Source organism: Heptranchias perlo, unplaced genomic scaffold (genome assembly GCF_035084215.1).
Source record: "Heptranchias perlo isolate sHepPer1 unplaced genomic scaffold, sHepPer1.hap1 HAP1_SCAFFOLD_162, whole genome shotgun sequence".
Taxonomy (NCBI): domain Eukaryota; kingdom Metazoa; phylum Chordata; class Chondrichthyes; order Hexanchiformes; family Hexanchidae; genus Heptranchias; species Heptranchias perlo.
In genome coordinates, this window is record NW_027138881.1 from 198509 (window position 1) to 217724 (window position 19216).

At 52.7% G+C, this 19216-nt stretch overlaps 1 protein-coding gene across 1 annotated transcript in view; it reads left to right on the forward strand.

Annotated features, from left to right (window-relative positions):
- Window positions 1–10: 10 nt before the first annotated feature.
- sardh (sarcosine dehydrogenase) overlaps window positions 11–19216 on the forward strand; it is an 89050-nt gene continuing 69844 nt past the window's right edge. Inside the window, exons 1-3 of the mRNA XM_067977597.1 lie at window positions 11–345; window positions 1271–1449; window positions 17665–17844. Of these exons, the coding sequence (XP_067833698.1) occupies window positions 15–345; window positions 1271–1449; window positions 17665–17844 (690 nt within the window). The 5' untranslated portion in view covers window positions 11–14. The remainder of the gene's footprint in view (window positions 346–1270; window positions 1450–17664; window positions 17845–19216) is intronic.

Consider the following 19216-nt stretch of genomic DNA (forward strand, 5'->3'; position numbering starts at 1 on the left):
ATTCACAGGTGACCATGATTGCTCCTGCTTCTACTCTCCGAATAGCCACTTTCTGCAAGAGTCCTCGCAACTTCCTGTCCAAGTTCATCCTCCGATATCTGAGCACCTCGGCAACTGTGAGATCGGCAGTGGAGCGCAGAGTCCCATACGGCAGAACTCTCAAAGAGGAGACGCCCCAGTCCAAGGGCCCAACCAAACCTGTACCAAAATGTGCCGATGTGGTGGTGATGGGTGGAGGGAGCATCGGCTGCCACACCTTGTACCATCTGGCGAAAAAGGGGATCACCAATGTGGTCCTGTTGGAACGGGACCAGCTGACGGCCGGGACCACTTGGCACACAGCCGGTGAGGAGGGGGGAGACTGTCGGTGGGGAAGAGGGAAGGGAGACCTCCAGAGGGAGGGGGACGGGCTGGAGATCCTCGGAGTGAGAGGAGGAGGGGGAAGGGGAGACCCGGAGGGGGAGAGGGCGGAGACCCTGTGGAGGAGAAGGAGGGGGTGGGAAGCCTCGGGGGAGGGTGTGACCCTCGGTGAAGGGGAGGAGTGGGGAAAGGGGAGAGGGTCTGAGGCTGTGTCGGCCTGTAACACTGTGGAGAAGCAGAAGTCAGGGGGCAAGAACACCATGGAGGCGAGATTGTTTTGTACCATCCCTTCCAGTAACACATGGAACATGGGAACAGGAGGAGGCCATTCAGCCCCTCGAGCCTTCCGCCATTCGATTAGATCAGGGCTGATCTGTATCTTAACTCCATTTACCCGCCTTGGTTCCGTAACCCTTAATCCCCTCACCCACAAAAATCGATCAATCTCGGTCTTGAAATTTCCAATTGACCCCCAGACTCAACAGCTTTTTGGGGGAGAGAGTTCCAGATTCCCACTCCCCTTTGTGTGATGAAGTGCTTCCTGACATCACCCCTGAACGGCCTGGCTCTAATTTTAAGGTTCTGCCCCCTTGTTCTGGACTCCCCCCCACCAGAGGAAATAGTTTCTCTCTATCGACCCGATCAAATCCTTTAATCATCTTAAACACCTCGATTAGATCACCCCTTAATCTTCTATACTCGAGGGAATACAAGCCCAGTCTGTGCAACCTGTCCTCGTAATTTAACCCTTTTAGCCCCGGTATCATTCTGGTGAATCTGCGCTGCACCCCCTCCAAGGCCAATATATCCTTCCTGAGGTGCGGTGCCCAGAACTGAACACATGGACGCTGCCCCTCCCTGGCCCTGGAGTGTATCCTCCCTTCAGTTCGTTCCCTTTTGCTTTCCACAGGACTCTTGTGGCAGCTGCGGCCAAATGACATTGAGATCGAGCTCCTGAGGTACACGAGAGAGATTGTGAGTAAAGATCTGGAGGAGGAAACTGGGCTGCACACGGGTTGGATTGAGAATGGAGGCCTCTTCATAGCCTCCAACAAGCAGCGGCTGGACGAGTATAAACGCCTCATGTCGGTAAGTACCAGTGTTGTGCACAGTTTCACACCTCGGACACGTGGGGGACGATTTTCAGATAGCTGAGCGGGTGCGTTGGGGGCAGGGTGGGCTCCTAAAATGGCAGAATCCCGGAGCAGGTTCGGAGCCCGGCTCCAACCCACTGACCTCCGGGTTACCCAGTGACACGTTCGGGCGCGCGCAGCTCCCACATGCGGGACGCCCACTGGCAATTAAAGCCGGGCGGGATGATCATTCACACAGTTATTTAGATACTTGAGGTACTTGACAGACCTCATTGAGTGGAGATTTTGGCAGAGGTACAATTTTGAAGGATCCTCAGTGTGTTTCCCGTGCTGTGGGAAACACTCCCTGTTGGAGCAGACGTGTTTCAGCCAGCAGCCAGTGGGAGATGCACAGGATTATTTGACAGTCGGGGGGGGAAACCTCATTTATTGCAGCAGGGCACTCTGTCACTTCAGACACACTTTTGGCTGCAACACCTTTGTCTTTCCTCTCAAAATTGTTAATTTATACCCTAAACTCTGCTGTGCAAACACATTTACCTACTTTGCGGACCCCCTCAAACTCACACCGTCAGGATGGGGGGGCGCCATAGCTGCATTCATCACTTCATCCGAGGACGAGCAACATCACCAGCCTCGCCAGGCATGCCGTCCACCTCCGCCACGTGGAGCTCCACCACACAGTGCTGCCACAGGCATCTGCACAAAATAGTCCTGCAACTACACATACACCCACTGGAGGGTGACCCCATGGGTGGCATCAAGTGTGGGTGCTCATGGTGAACCTCATGAAAGGGACTTATTACACAAGCCAGTCAAGAATGGCCAAGACATGGCAGTAGTGGTGACAATAATAATATTTAATGTGTCATCAACAAAAATCAAATATAAATGAAAAACATGACAAAACGTCAAACACCCTTGTGCATCCCCTTTGTGCTCACAAAATCTTTGCCTTTCGCTTCCGACTACTCCTACATGGTGCCCCCCCTGTGGCTGCAGCAGAGGTGGTGGTAGGTTGCTCTTGTCCATGCCCTGACCCATTAGATGCTTTGGGCCAACGCCCTCTGGGTTTCGGTGCCCGTGAGGGCCCCTCCAAAGACTGCTCCACCTCCACCTTTGCAGATGGAGAGGAGGCCGCATTGTGGGTACTGGTTGAAAGGGGGGCAACGGGTGAGACGTGGGGGCGCTTTGAGTGGCATCCCCACTTCCATGTCCCCTTTCGCCATCATCCCTCTCCTGGGCCAGGCCCACATCACTCCTACCACCCTGCTGGACGACAGTTTGGAGGACATGTGTGAAGCCTTGTAAGGCCAGTGCTAGTGTATCTGCCTGTCTGTTTAAGGTGGCAGAAAGTTGCTCACTCTGAGTCCAAAGGGCCGTTGTTAGGGCCTCAATGGACTCATTGGTGAGCCGTGCTTGAAGCTCCATGAAGGCTAGCCTTCCCTCCATCGCAGACATTCCCGCACTTACCCGCGACACTGTCTCAGAGATTCCCTCACGTCCCTGCGACAATATCTGAGATTCCCTCCTGTACCTGTGCCACCATTCCCCCCATGCAGGAGTTGGACTCCTCCATCCTCTGCGCGATTGTGGAGAGTGCGTGTGGCACCTGTTCCAGTACCTCGCAAATGTGCTGCTGTCCCTCGATCATTCTCCTTTTAAAGGATGGCCCCCAGGGTTCAGTATCTGTGTCCAGCTGAGCAGAGCCTGGAGAAGAGTGCTCACAGCGACGCGGGCTCTCCACAGCTGCCCCTGCCTCCAGTATCTGCTCGTGCTCATGTTTGTGGTGACTCACCATGTGCGACCCAACTAAGTGAGGACGGGGACCCACCGAGGTGTGTGTATCTGCGCTGGTGGATAACTCACTCAGCTGTGACGGTGCCCCCTCAGAGGCCGGCAGGTCGTCTGAGGAATCGCCCTCTGCCGTCACGGTGGTCACTGAAGGCCCTGTCAGAGAACAGAAGGCAATATTAAGCATCATAGAACCATAGAAAAGATACAGCTCAGAAGGGGGCCATTCGGCCCATCGTGTCCGCGCCGGCTCGAAGAACAACCAGGTGCCCGTTCTAATCCCACCTTCCAGCACCCGGTCCGTAGCCCTGCAGCTTACAGCACTTTAGGTGCAGGTCCAGGTACTTTTTAAAAGAGTTGAGGGTCCCTGCCCCGACCACCAATTCGGGCAGCGAATTCCATACACCCACCACCCTCTGGGTAAAAAAGTTTTTCCTCATGTTCCCTCTAATCCTTCCGCCAATCAGCTTAAATCTATGGCCTCTACTTCTTGAACTCTCCGCTAGGGGAAACAGGAACTTCCTGTCTACTCTATCTGGGCCCCTCATAATTTTGTACACCTCAATCAAGTCTCTCCTCAGCCTCCTCTGCTCCAAGGAAAACAACACCAGCCTATCCAATCTCTCCTCGTAGCTGCAATTTTCAAGCCCTGGAAACATTCTTGTAAATCTTCTCTGCACTCTCTCCAGAGCAATTACATCCTTCCTGTAATGTGGTGACCAGAACTGCGCACAATACTCCAGCTGTGGCCTTACCAGCGTTTTATACAGTTCCATCATTACATCCCTGCTTTTGTATTCTATACCTGGGCTAATAACGGAGAGCATTCCGTATGCCTTCTTCACAACCTCATCTACCTGTACTGACACCTTCAGGGACCTGTGCACATGCACTCCAAGGTCTCTCACTTCCTCTACCCCATCAATATATTCCCGTTTACTGCGTATTCCCTTTTACTGTTTGCCCTCCGTAAGTGCATTACCTCACACTTCTCCGGGTTGAACTCCATTTGCCACTTTTCCGCCCACTCCACCAACCCATTGATATCTTCTTGGAGTCTACAGCTATCCTCTTCACTATCAACTACACGGACAATTTTTGTGTCGTCTGCAAATTTGCCAATCATGCCCCCTCCATTCAAGTCCAAATCATTAATATATACCACAAACAGCAAGGGGCCCAACACTGAGCCCTGTGGCACACCACCGGAAACGGATTTCCATTCGCAAAGACATCCATCGACTTTTACCCTTTGTTTCCTGTTACTGAACCAATTTTGGATCCAATTTGCCACATTTCCCTGTGTCCCATGGGCTTTTACCTTTCTGACCAGTCTGCCATGTGGGACCTTGTCAAATGCCTCACTAAAATCCATGTAGACAACATCCATTGCACTACCCTCATCAATCCTCCTTGTCACTTCCTCAAAGAATTCAATCAGATTTGTAAGGCATGACCTTCCCTGAACAAATCCATGCTGACTATCCCTGATTAAACCATGCCTTTCCAAGTGACAGTTCATCCTATCTCTCAGTATTGATTCTAATAGTTTGCCCACCACCGAGGTAAAACTGACCGGCCTATAATTGTTCGGCCTTTCCCTCGTACCCTTTTTAAACAATGGTACTACGCTTGCAGACTTCCAGTCCTCCGGTACCTCCCCTGTATCTAGTGAGGATTGGAAAATGATCCTCAGAGCATCCGCTATTTCCTCCCCGACTTCCTTCAATAGCCCAGGAAACAATCCATCCGGGCCTGGTGACTTATCAACTTTCAAGGATTCCAGTCCCTCTAGTACTTCCTCTCTCGTTATGTTTACCTTATCCAATATTTCACACCTCTCCTCTTTAACTACTACGTCCGGATCATCCCTTTCCTTTGTGAATACGAGGACGAAATATTCATTTAAAACCCTACCCACATCCTCTGCTTCTACACACAAGTTACTGTTATCATCCCTGATAGGTCCCACCTTTTCCTTAGCTATCCTCTTGTTCTTAATGTACTGATAAAACATCTTTGGGTTTTCTTTAATCTTACTAGCTAATATCTTTTCATGTCCTCTCTTTGCTCTCCTTGTTTCCTTTTTTACATCATCCCTGTACTTTCTATACTCCTCTAGGCTTTCTGCAGTATTTAGTTTTCTGTGACAGTCATAAGCTTTCTTTTTCTGCTTTATCTTGCCCCGTATACTTCTAGACAACCAGGGGGCTCTAAATTTGGTAGTGCCACCCTTTATCTTTGAGGGGACGTTTCTGCATTGTACCCGTAGAATTTCACTTTTTAGTGCCTCCCACTGGCTTGCCACTGATTTCTCCTCAAGTAGTTGTGTCCAGTGCACTTCTGCCAAATCACCTCTTAGTTCTGTAAAATTTGCCTTCCCCCAATTTAAAATGTTTACTCCTGATTTAACTCTGTCCTTTTCCATAATAATGCTAAAACTAACTGAATTGTGGTCACTATCCCCAATATGGTCACCCACTGTCACTTCACCCACTTGCCCATCTTCATTTCCCAGGACTAAATCTAGAATTGCATCCCCTCTTGTTGAGCTTGTCACGTACTGGCTAAAAAAGTTCTCCTGGACACCGATCAAGAATTTTGCGCCCTCTGTGCCCCTCACATTGTTTGAATCCCAGTTGATGTTCAGGTAGTTGAAGTCCCCTACTATTATTGCCCTCTTATTTTTGCACTCAGAAATTTGCCTACATATTTGTTCTTCTATCTCCTTTTCGCTATTCGGGGGTCTATAGTACACTCCTAGTAGTGTGACTGCCCCTTTTTTTATTTCTTAGCTTTTTTTTATTCAATCACGGGATGTGGGCGTCGCTGGCGAGGCTGGCATTTATTGCCCATCCCTAATTGCCCTTGAGAAGGTGGTGGTGAGCCGCCTTCTTGAACCGCTGCAGTCCGTGTGGTGACGGTTCTCCCACAGTGCTGTTAGGAAGGGAGTTCCAGGATTTTGACCCAGCGACGATGAAGGAACGGTGATATATTTCCAAGTCGGGATGGTGTGTAACTTGGAGGGGAACGTGCAGATGGTGTTGTTCCCATGTGCCTGCTGCTCTTGTCCTTCTAGGTGGTAGAGGTCGCGGGTTTGGGAGGTGCTGTCGAAGAAGCCTTGGCGAGTTGCTGCAGTGCATCCTGTGGATGGTACACACTGCAGCCACTGTGCGCCGGTGGTGAAGGGAGTGAATGTTTAGGGTGGTGGATAGGGTGCCAGTCAAGCGGGCTGCTTTGTCCTGGATGGTGTCGAGCTTCTTGAGTGTTGTTGGAGCTGCACTCATCCAGGCAAGTGGAGAGTATTCCATCACACTCCTGACTTGTGCCTTGTAGATGGTGGAAAGGCTTTGGGGAGTCAGGAGGTGAGTCACTCGCCACAGAATACCCAGCCTCTGACCTGCTCTTGTAGCCACAGTATTTATATGGCTGGTCCAGTTAAGTTTCTGGTCAATGGTGACCCCCAGGATGTTGATGGTGGGGGATTCGGCGATGGTAATGCCGTTGAATGTCAAGGGGAGGTGGTTAGACTCTCTCTTGTTGGAGACGGTCATTGCCTGGCACTTGTCTGGCGCGAATGTTACTTGCCACTTATCAGCCCAAGCCTGGATGCTGTCCAGGTCTTGCTGCATGCAGGCTCGGACTGCTTCATTATTTGAGGGGTTGCGAATGGATCTCAACACTGTGCAATCATCAGCGAACATCCCCATTTCTGACCTTATGATGGAGGGAAGGTCATTAATGAAGCAGCTGAAGATGGTTGGGCCTCGGACACTGCCCTGAGGAACTCCTGCAGCAATGACATGTGGCTCCACCCATACGGCCTCGATTGATGATCCATTTAGCAGATCATCCCTTCTCACAACTGTAATTGATTCTTTAACCAATAATGCTACCCCCCTCCTTTTTTATCACCCACTCTATCCTGCCTGAAAACTCTATATCCTGGGATATTGAGCTGCCAATTATCCCCCTCTATTTGCTGCACCCTTTGTTCACATTGAATGAATATATTTATTTTGTCCCCTCTGGCTGTCTCTCTCTGTCTCTATATCTCTGTCTCTATCTCTATCTCTCTGTCTCTGTCTCTCTGTCTCTCGCTCTGTCTCTCTCTCTCTGTCTCTCTCTCTGTCTCTCTCTCTGTCTCTCTCTCTGTCTCTCTCTCTGTCTCTCTCTCTGTCTCTCTCTCTGTCTCTCTCTCTGTCTCTCTCTCTGTCTCTCTCTCTGCCTCTCCCTCTGTCTCTCTGTCTCTGTCTCTCTCTCTCTCTCTCGCTCTGTCTCTCTCTCTCTCGCTCTGTCTCTCTCTCTCTCTCTCTCTGTTTCTCTCTCTCTCTCTGTCTCTGTCCCTCTCTCTGTCTCTCACTGTCTCTCGCTGTCTCTCTCTGTCTCTCTCTCTCTCTCTAGCTCTTTCTGTCTGTCTCCCTCCCTCTCTCTGTTTCTCTGTCTCTCTGTCTCTCTCTGTCTCTCTCTCTGTCTCTCGCTGTCTCTGTCTCTCGCTGTCTCTGTCTCTCGCTGTCTCTGTCTCTCGCTGTCTCTGTCTCTCGCTGTCTCTGTCTCTCGCTGTCTCTGTCTCTCGCTGTCTCTGTCTCTCTCTGTCTCTGTCTCTCTCTCTCTGTCTCTGTCTCTCTCTCTCTGTCTCTGTCTCTCTCTCTCTGTCTCTGTCTCTCTCTCTCTGTCTCTGTCTCTCTCTCTCTCTATCTAGCTCTCTCTCTGTCTCTCTCTCTCTCTCTCATGCTCTCTGTCTCTCTGTCTCTCTTTGTCTGTCTCTCTCTCTCTCTCTCGTATTTGAAGCTTTCCCACTACTGCTTCATTGACCTGTTTTTTAACCATTCTGTCCAGTTCTGTTCAGTTTGGACCAGATTCTCCTTATCTCGCTGAACTTCTCCTTTTTCCCGTTCAGCTCCCTTTTCCGTGACTCTTCATTATCCGGTCCTTATATTGAACCTGACTGTTGTGATCGCTATTTCCCAATTCTTTTCCTACATCAGTAATTTGCCTTATTTCATTTCTCAGAAATAAATAAATGATACTCTCCAGGTTTAAATTCAGTCTCGGGATGTGGGCGTCGCTGGCGAGGCCGGCATTTATTGCCCATCCCTAATTGCCCTTGAGAAGGTGGTGGTGAGCCGCCTTCTTGAACCGCTGCAGTCCGTGTGGTGAAGGTTCTCCCACAGTGCTGTTAGGAAGGGAGTTCCAGGATTTTGACCCAGCGACGATGAAGGAACGGCGATATATTTCCAAGTCGGGATGGTGTGTGACTTGGAGGGGAACGTGCAGGTGGTGTTGTTCCCATGAGCCTGTTGCTCTTGTCCTTCTTGGTGTCAGCCATGGCTCAGTGGGTCACACTCTCGCCTCTGAGTCAGAAGTCGCACTCCAGAGACTTGAGCACAAAATCCAAGCCGACACTCGGAGGGTCAGTACTGAGGGAGCGCTGCACTGTCGGAGGGTCGGTACTGAGGGAGCGCCGCACTGTCAGAGGTGTCGTTGTTCGGATGAAACATTAAACCAAGACCCCGTCTGCCCCCTCAAGATCCCATGACCACTATTTGAAGAAGAGCAGGGGGAGTTCTCCCCAGTGTCCTGATCAATATTAATCCCTCAACCAACACCTAAAACAGATGATCTGGTCATTTATCACATTGCTGTTTGTGGGATCTTGCTGTGCGCAAATTGGCTGCCGTGTTTCCTACATTACAACAGTGACTACACTTCAAAAAGTCCTTCATCGGCTGTAAAGCGTTTTGAGACGTCCTGAGGTGGCGAAAGGCAATACAAGTTCTTTCTTTTCTTTCTTCTTGGTGATGGTGTTCACGGGGAGGGAGGGGAGGGGAGGGAGTGGAGTGGAGTGAAGTGAGGGAGTGGAGTGGAGTGAGGGGAGTGGAGGGGAGTGGAGGGAGGGAGGGAGTGGAGGGAGGGAGGGAGTGGAGGGGAGGGGAGGGGAAGAGAGGGAGGGGAGGGAGGGAGGGAGGGAGGGAGTGGAGGGGAGGGAGTGGAGGGGAGGGTGGGAGTGGAGGGGAAGAGAGGAAGGGAGGGAGGGGGAGGGAGGGAGTGGAAGGAGGGGAGGGAGTGGAGGGGAGGGGGTGGAGTGGAGGGGAGGGAGTGGAGTGGAGGGGAGGGAGGGGAGGGGGTGGAGTGGAGGGGAGGGAGGGAGTGGAGTGGAGGGGAGGGAGGGAGGGGGGAGAGGGAGTGGAGGGGAGGGAGGGGGTGCTGCTCTGAAGTAAACCTGGGTGAGTTGCTGTGGTGCACCCTGTCGATCAGACACACTGCAGGGACGGTGTGTCGTTGGCTGTGCAGATCGATACTGAGTCTGGAGGCAGGAGTGTCGATCAGGTGAAGTGTCTGGTTCTTGTTGGACTGGACACAGACTGATCTCGGAAGCTTTGGACACACTCTTGGACCTTTATTCAGTCAATGTTGAGATCGTTCCAAGCACCCAATATCATTGTCCTGTTGTTCTTGTGTCTCTCTCTGAACTCCCTGTGCTCCTCCTCGATCTTACTCCCACTGTTTGCGCACCAAAAATTGCAAAATTTCCCATCCTATTTTTGAACTCAATATAAATTCTGTATAAACACAACTCCTTATTCTAGCACTGTGATAGGATCCTCACTATCACTACTGCCCCACCCCTCTCTTACCCTCCCTGTCTCTCCTGAATATGTTATAATTAGGAATATTAAGTTTCATTTCTCTCCAGACTCATTAATGCTTTTAATTCTCCAATTTTCTTTCTGATGATTGATCCAATCACATCCATGCCGCTCAATCCTGAATCCAGTTATTTGGAGTGTTCATCTTCATTTTTTTTTCTGGTTTTCTCATTTAATATTTTGATGCCCATGTTTTTATCTCATTATCTCAAAACCTCTTTCCCTTTCTCCTCACTGAGGGGTTTGCTGCACCACTTCAGAGGGTAGTTAAGAGTCAACCAAGTCAGTGCGGGACTGGAGTCACATACAGGCCGAGACCGGGTAAGGACGGCAGGTTTCCTTCCCGGAAGGGTTTTTATGACAATCCGACAGCTTCATGGTCACTTCAACTGCTCTCAGCTTTTTAATTTCAGATTTTTTAAACTGAATTGGTTTATTAGTCCAGGTCTCTCGATTACTGGTCCAGCAACTGAACAATGACACCACACGACTGATACAGGAGGAAAGCCCATTTGTGTGAAGTAAAAGATGATTTTGATTGAAGCATAAATATTGACCAGGACACTGAGGAGAACTCCCCTGCTCTTCTTCAAATAGTGGCTGTGCAGCACTCCCTCAGTACTGACCCTCCGACAGTGCAGCGCTCCCTCAGTACTGACCCTCCGACAGTGCAGCGCTCCCTCAGTGCTGACCCTCCGACAGTGCAGCGCTCCCTCAGTGCTGACCCTCCGACAGTGCAGCGCTCCCTCAGTGCTGACCCTCCGACAGTGCGGCGCTCCCTCAGTACTGATCCTCCGACAGTGCGGCGCTCCCTCAGTGCTGACCCTCCGACAGTGCGGCACTCCCTCAGTGCTGACCCTCCGACAGTGCAGCACTCCCTCAGTACTGATCCTCCGACAGTGCGGCGCTCCCTCAGTACTGACCCTCCGACAGTGCGGCGCTCCCTCAGTACTGACCCTCCGACAGTGCGGCGCTCCCTCAGTACTGACCCTCCGACAGTGCGGCGCTCCCTCAGTACTGCACTGGGAGTGTCGGCCTGGATTTTGTACTCAAGTCTCTGGAGTGGGACTCAAACCCACGACCTTCTGACTCGGAGGGGAGAGTGCGAGCCACTGAGCCCGGCTGACACCTGTAGCAAAAGGGTCGGCGCCCGTGTGACCCGTGTCGCGGCGAGGGTCGGCGCCCGTGTGACCCGTGTCGCGGCGAGGGTCGGCGCCCGTGTGACCCGTGTCGCGGCGAGGGTCGGCGCCCGTGTGACCCGTGTCGCGGCGAGGGTCGGCGCCCGTGTGACCCGTGTCGCGGCGAGGGTCGGCGCCCGTGTGACCCGTGTCGCGGCGAGGGTCGGCGCCCGTGTGACCCGTGTCGCGGTGAGGGTCGGCGCCCGTGTGACCCGTGTCGCGGCGAGGGTCGGCGCCCGTGTGACCCGTGTCGCGGCGAGGGTCGGCGCCTGCGGGTGGGACGAAGGGGAGAATGGTGCACATTGATTGCATGGTTTGAGACTCTCTCTGTACACAGTACAAACCCTGCAGGCAGCAGGGTCTCCCCGTAGTGACTGTCCCCTGTCTGGATCGAGCATGGAGCCCCCTCGCTCTGCTCCTCACTGAATTATTTGAAACTTAAATTTTAAAGATTTCAGCTGTTAAACATGGCAGAAAACCCAGTCTCAGTAAATTACATGCAGGCAGATAAGCAGCTCGAAGCTGAAGTAATAATTAATCACTTTCTATATTTACAGGAGCAATGGCATCGACCAGCGTTTAAATTGATCACTAAATAATCTCTCTTGCACAACAGTTACACAGGCCAACCCAACCAAACAACATCTGGTAAAAACAACTTCCCCAAATCATGTGTTGATGTGAGCAGTGGCGTGAGCTCGGGGATCCTGATCATGTGAGAGCAGCTTCTGGTTCAGGGAGTCCAAGTAATGGGATGTTATCCGGTGACCTCCCTCCGTTATTCCTCTGGCATCGGCTCTCGGTTTGAGGGATGTGCAAATGGGGAAAGGCTATTTAATCTGTTAAACACATCCCTTGGATGATTGGTGGTTTGTATTGTGAGAGTCATCAATGATGGTGAAATTTCCTGAGGGAGGAGGTTGAACAAAGGAACAACCCCCAGGAAACTCGAACTGAGCGTGCAGAAAACCGCCCAGAGATTGGGGGGAGCGCGGGGATGACGGGTGAGCAGGGTTGTTGGGGGGAGGTGGAGAGCAGGAGGAGGGAGAGCACGGGGCGGGGATCGTGTTTTTGGTTAAGAGTGCTATTTTCTGAACTTTGGATTGCCCACAATGACTGCACTGGTCTCTCTTGAACTTACTGTCCTGTGTTCCCAAAGGAACTTCCATCAAATAAACCTTCCCAGTGGCTCATTCGTGACCTCCCATCCCTGGGCCGTAATCTGGGTATGGTAGCATAGCGGTTATGTTACTGGACTAGTAATCCAGAGGCTGGGACTAATAATCCGGAGTCATGAGTTCAAATCCCACCACGGCAGCTGGGGAATTTAAATTCAATTAATTAAATAAAAAATCTGGAATTAAAAAATACTAGTATCAGTAATGATGGCCACGAAACTACCAGATTGTTGTAAAAACCCATCTGGTTCACTAATGTCCTTTAGGGAAGGAAACCTGCCGTCCTTACCCGGTCTGGCCTATATGTGACTCCAGACCCACAGCAATGTGGTTGACTCTTATTTACCCTCAGAAATGGCCTAGCAAGACACTCAGTTGTACAATCTCGCTACGAAAAGTCATAATAAGAATAAAACCGGACGGAGCACCCGGCACTGGACACAACAAAGGCAAACCAAGCCCAGTCGACCCTGCAAAGTCCTCTCCAGCATCTGGAGACTTGTGCCAAATTAGGGAGAGCTGTCCCACAGACTAGTCAAGCAACAGCCTGACATAGCCATACTCACAGAATCATACCTTTCAGCCAACGTCCCAGACTCTTCCATCACCATCCCTGGGTATGTCCTGTCCCACCAGCAGGACAGACCCACCAGAGGTGGCGGTACAGTGATATACAGTCAGGAGGGAGTGGCCCTCGGAGTCCTCAACATTGACTCTGGACCCCATGAAATCTCATGGCATCAGGTCAAACATGGGCAAGGAAACCTCCTGCTGATTACCACCTACCGCCCTCCCTCAGCTGATGAATCAGTCCTCCTCCATGTTGAACACCACTTGGAGGAAGCACTGAGGGTAGCAAGGACACAGAATGTACTCTGGGTGGGGGACTTCAATGTCCATCACCAAGAGTGGCTCGGTAGCACCACTACTGACCGAGCTTTCCGAGTCCTGAAGGACATAGCTGCCAGACTGGGCCTGCGGAGGGTGGTGAGCGAACCAACACGAGGGAAAAACCTACTTGACCTCGTCCTCACCAATCTACCTGTCGCAGATGCATCTGTCCATGACAGTATTGGTAGGAGTGACCACCGCACAGTCCTCGTGGAGACGAAGTCCTGTCTTCGCACTGAGGACACCATCCAACGTGTTGTGTGGCACTACCACCGTGCTAAATGGGATAGATTCAGAACAGATCTAGCAGCTCAAAACTGGGCATCCATGAGGCGCTGTGGGCCATCAGCAGCAGCAGAATTGTATTCCAGCACAATCTGTAACCTCATGGCCCGGTATATTCCTCACTCAACCATTACCAACAAGCCAGGGGATCAACCCTGGTTCAATGAGGAGTGTAGAAGAGCATGCCAGGGGCAGCACCAGGCGTACCTAAAAATGAGGTGCCAACCTGGTGAAGCTACAACTCAGAACTACATCCATGCTAAACAGCGGAAGCAACATGCTATAGACAGAGCTAAGCGATTCCACAACCAACGGATCAGATCAAAGCTCTGCAGTCCTGCCACATCCAGTCGTGAATGGTGGTGGACAATTAAACAACTAACGGGAGGAGGAGGCTCCGTGAACACCCCCATCCTCAATGATGGCAGAGTGCAGCATTTGAGTGCAAAAGACAAGGCTGAAGCGTTTGCAACCATCTTCAGCCAGAAGTGCCGAGTGGATGATCCATCTCGGCCTCCTCCCGATATCCCCACCATCACAGAAGCCAGTCTTCAGCCAATTCGATTCACTCCACGTGATATCAAGAAATGGCTGAGTTCACTGGATACAGCAAAGGCTATGGGCCCCGACAACATCCCGGCTGTAGTGCTGAAGACTTGTGCTCCAGAACTAGCCGCACCTCTAGCCAAGCTGTTCCAGTACAGCTACAACACTGGCATCTATCCAACGATGTGGAAAATTGCCCAGGTATGTCCTGTCCATAAAAAGCAGGACAAATCCAATCCAGCCAATTACCGCCCCATCAGTCTACTCTCAATCATCAGCAAAGTGATGGAAGGTGTCGTCGACAGTGCTATCAAGCGGCACTTACTCACAATAACCTGCTCACCGATGCTCAGTTTGGGTTCCGCCAGGACCACTCGGCTCCAGACCTCATTACAGCCTTGGTCCAAACATGGACAAAAGAGCTGAATTCCAGAGGTGAGGTGAGAGTGACTGCCCTTGACATCAAGGCAGCATTTGACCGAGTGTGGCATCAAGGAGTCCTAGTAAAATTGAAGTCAATGGGAATCAGGGGGAAAACTCTCCAGTGGCTGGAGTCATACCTAGCACAAAGGAAGATGGTAGTGGTTGTTGGAGGCCAATCATCTCAGCCTCAGGACATTGCTGCAGGACTTCCTCAGGGCAGTGTCCCAGGCCCAACCATCTTCAGCTGCTTCATCAATGACCTTCCATCCATAATATGGTCAGAAATGGGGATGTTCGCTGATGATTGCACAGTGTTCAGTTCCATTCGCAACCCCTCAGATAATGAAGCAGTCCGTGCCCGCATGCTGCAAGACCTGGACGACATCCAGGCTTGGGCTGATAAGTGGCAAGTAACATTCACACCTGACAAGTGCCAGGAAATGACCGTCTCCAACAAGAGAGAGTCTAACCACCTCCCCCTGACATTCAACGACATTACCATCGCCGAGTCTCCCACTATCAACATCCTGGGGGTCACCATTGACCAGAAACTTAACTGGACCAGCCACATAAATACTGTGGCTACAAGAGCAGGTCAGAGGCTGGGTATTCTGCGGCGAGTGACTCACCTCCTAACTCCCCAAAGCCTTTCCACCATCTACAAGGCACAAGTCAGGAGTGTGATGGAATACTCTCCACTTGCCTGGATGAGTGCAGCTCCAGCATCTCCAGAAGCTCGACACCATCCAGGACAAAGCAGCCCGCTTGATTGGCACCCCATCCACCACCCTAAACATTCACTCCCTTCACCACCGGCGCACAGTGGCTGCAGTGTGTACCATCCACAGGATGCACTGCAGCAACTCGCCAAGGCTTCTTCGACAGCACCTCCCAAACCCACGACCTCTACCACCTAGAAGGACAAGAGCAGCAGGCACATGGGAACAACACCACCTGCACGTTCCCCTCCAAGTCACACACCATCCCGACTTGGAAATATATCGGCCGTTCCTTCATCGTCGCTGGGTCAAAATCCTGGAACTCCCTTCCGAACAGCACTGTGGGAGAACCGTCACCACACGGACTGCAGCGGTTCAAGAAGGCGGCTCACCACCACCTTCTCAAGGGCAATGAGGGATGGGCAATAAATGCCGGCCTCACCAGCGACGCCCACATCCCATGAACAAATTTTTAAAAAAGTAACTTAATCCACAAAGACCAAGGCCCAGATTCCAGCCTTGGTCTGTGCTGCATCAGCTGATCTCTCTCAGGGTTCGGGAGAGGAAATCAGCCAGGCAATCTGTCCCCAATCACGATCCAATGACACCTGCTGGAAAATGTGGGTGTCAGTTGAGAGCAAGAGCATCTGTACTGGAATCCCGTACCCCAGTGAGAGTCAGTGTCTGTGGGACCCGTACCCCAGTGAGAGTCAGTGTCTGTGGGACCCGTACCCCAGTGAGAGTCAGTGTCTGTGGGACCCGTACCCCAGTGAGAGTCAGTGTCTGTGGGACCCGTACCCCAGTGAGAGTCGGTGTCTGTGGAACCCGTACCCCAGTGAGAGTCGGTGTCTGTGGGACCCGTACCCCAGTGAGAGTCAGTGTCTGTGGGACCCGTACCCCAGTGAGAGTCAGTGTCTGTGGGACCCGTACCCCAGTGAGAGTCAGTGTCTGTGGGACCCGTACCCCAGTGAGAGTCAGTGTCTGTGGGACCCGTACCCCAGTGAGAGTCAGTGTCTGTGGAATCCCGTACCCCAGTGAGAGTCAGTGTCTGTGGGACCCATACCCCAGTGAGAGTCAGTGTCTGTGGGACCCGTACCCCAGTGAGAGTCAGTGTCTGTGGGACCCGTACCCCAGTGCGAGTCAGTGTCTGTGGGACCCGTACCCCAGTGAGAGTCATAGTCCTTGGAACCCGTACCCCAGTGAGAGTCAGTGTCTGTGGGACCCATACCCCAGTGAGAGTCAGTGTCTGTGGGACCCGTACCCCAGTGAGAGTCAGTGTCTGTGGGACCCGTACCCCAGTGCGAGTCGGTGTCTGTGGGACCCGTACCCCAGTGAGAGTCCGTGTCTGTGGGACCCGTACCCCAGTGAGAGTCAGTGTCTGTGGGACCTGTACCCCAGTGAGAGTCAGTGTCTGTGGAACCCGTACCCCAGTGAGAGTCAGTGTCTGTGGGACCCGTACCCCAGTGAGAGTCAGTGTCTGTGGGACCCGTACCCCAGTGAGAGTCAGTGTCCGTGGGACCCGTACCCCAGTGAGAGTCGGTGTCTGTGGGACCCGTACCCCAGTGAGAGTCGGTGTCTGTGGGACCCGTACCCCAGTGAGAGTCGGTGTCTGTGGGACCCGTACCCCAGTGAGAGTCAGTGTCTGTGGGACCCGTACCCCAGTGAGAGTCAGTGTCTGTGGGACCCGTACCCCAGTGAGAGTCAGTGTCTGTGGGACCCGTACCCCAGTGAGAGTCGGTGTCTGTGGGACCCGTACCCCAGTGAGAGTCAGTGTCTGTGGGACCCGTACCCCAGTGAGAGTCAGTGTCTGTGGGACCCGTACCCCAGTGCGAGTCGGTGTCTGTGGGACCCGTACCCCAGTGCGAGTCGGTGTCTGTGGGACCCGTACCCCAGTGAGAGTCAGTGTCTGTGGGACCCGTACCCCAGTGAGAGTCAGTGTCTGTGGGACCTGTACCCCAGTGAGAGTCAGTGTCTGTGGAACCCGTACCCCAGTGAGAGTCAGTGTCTGTGGGACCCGTACCCCAGTGAGAGTCAGTGTCTGTGGGACCCGTACCCCAGTGAGAGTCAGTGTCCGTGGGACCCGTACCCCAGTGAGAGTCGGTGTCTGTGGGACCCGTACCCCAGTGAGAGTCGGTGTCTGTGGGACCCGTACCCCAGTGAGAGTCGGTGTCTGTGGGACCCGTACCCCAGTGAGAGTCAGTGTGTGTGGGACCCGTACCCCAGTGAGAGTCGGTGTCTGTGGGACCCGTACCCCAGTGAGAGTCGGTGTCTGTGGGACCCGTACCCCAGTGAGAGTCAGTGTCTGTGGGACCCGTACCCCAGTGAGAGTCAGTGTCTGTGGGACCCGTACCCCAGTGAGAGTCAGTGTCTGTGGGACCCGTACCCCAGTGAGAGTCGGTGTCTGTGGGACCCGTACCCCAGTGAGAGTCGGTGTCCGTGGGACCTGTACCCCAGTGAGAGTCGGTGTCCGTGGCACCTGTACTCGAGTGAGAGCAAAAGATTTGATTTTTTCTTTTTAATCATTTGATTTTTTTTCCCTCTTGCAGCTGGGCAAAGTCTATGGGATCGAGTCACATGTCCTGTCGCCTGCAGAGACGAAGGACCTTTACCCTCTGATGAAAGTGGGTGACCTGTATGGCACTCTGTACGTCCCCACAGATGGCACCATGGACCCTGCAGGAACCTGCTCCACGTTGGCACGGGCTGCCACTGCCCGAGGGGCCTTGGTAAGTAACCCAGCGGAAATTACATCTGAAGCTGACTCGGTTTGAAACTAATCCCGGTTGCTGACACCTGCTGTTTTCCAAGACCCTCCTCGTTACAGGATTGTGTCACACGGACCGACAAACCAGTCTGAGTCTCATGGTTCGTGCACTGCCGTGTGGAATAGTTTGATTGTTGAGTGGGTCAGATGGACATCGGAGGCACTGAGAAGGTCACTCCGCCGGCAAGTTACCCCTGGACACATTCTACCAATCGGCTTCTGCCATCTGCAGTAACCTATGGATCGAATTTCTAGTTTAATTGGTTGATGTGTCTGTTGATCTGAAGAGGCTCCGCTGAGTGAGAGGTGGGTCTGCACAGGAGCTTCGGACCGGAGTCTGCCCAACAACTGCTGGGCTCATGCAAACAAAAGGCCGTTTGAACTAATTCGGAATAAATTGAGGAGATGCCTCCCATCTGGTGCACTGCCCTTTCCTGAGCTCAGTCCATGTTCTTCAAACACTGGTTGGAAAACATGGCCTGTAATCACTTTGAATCAGTTCAGCTCCACCTACCTCCTGATTTAACAGTGATCGTCTGCAGGTAAACATTAGCCTTACCTGCTGCAGCCCTTAAAACCTCCGCAGTTAATGTCAACAATAACATGTTGTCTTTATGTAGCACCTTTTAATAGAGAAAAACATCCCAAGGTGCTTCATAGAGGGATGAAGAAAGAAAGGACACGGAACCAAAGCAGGAATCAGTCCTGCTCCAATGCCCCAGCCCATGAAGGTGTTCATTGAGTTGTTTTATCGAAAAGCTTGTTAAAATAATTCAGGCGTACGGTATAAGAGGAAGTGCAGCAGCCTGGATCGCAAACAGAGTGTCAGGGAAATGAGTGCTGCTCAGGCTGAGAAGGTTTGGAGGTGGCCCCCCCCAGGGGTCAATAGCGGGCCCTCCCCAGGGGTCAATAGCGGGCCCCCCCCAGGGGTCAATAGCGGGCCCCCCAGGGGTCAATAGCGGGCCCCCCCCAGGGGTCAATAGCGGGCCCCCCCCAGGGGTCAATAGCAGGCCCCCCCCAGGGGTCAATAGCAGGCCCCCCCCAGGGGTCAATAGCAGGCCCCCCCCAGGGGTCAATAGCAGGCCCCCCCCAGGGGTCAATAGCAGGCCCCCCCCAGGGGTCAATAGCAGGCCCCCCCCAGGGGTCAATAGCAGGCCCCCCCCAGGGGTCAATAGCAGGCCCCCCCCAGGGGTCAATAGCGGCCTCCCCAGGGGTCAGTAGCGGCCCCCCCCAGGGGTCAGTAGCGGGCCCCCCCAGGGGTCAGTAGTGGCCCCCCCCAGGGGTCATTCTCGGTATTAACAGATGATCTGAACTTGGAGATGGGAATCACATTG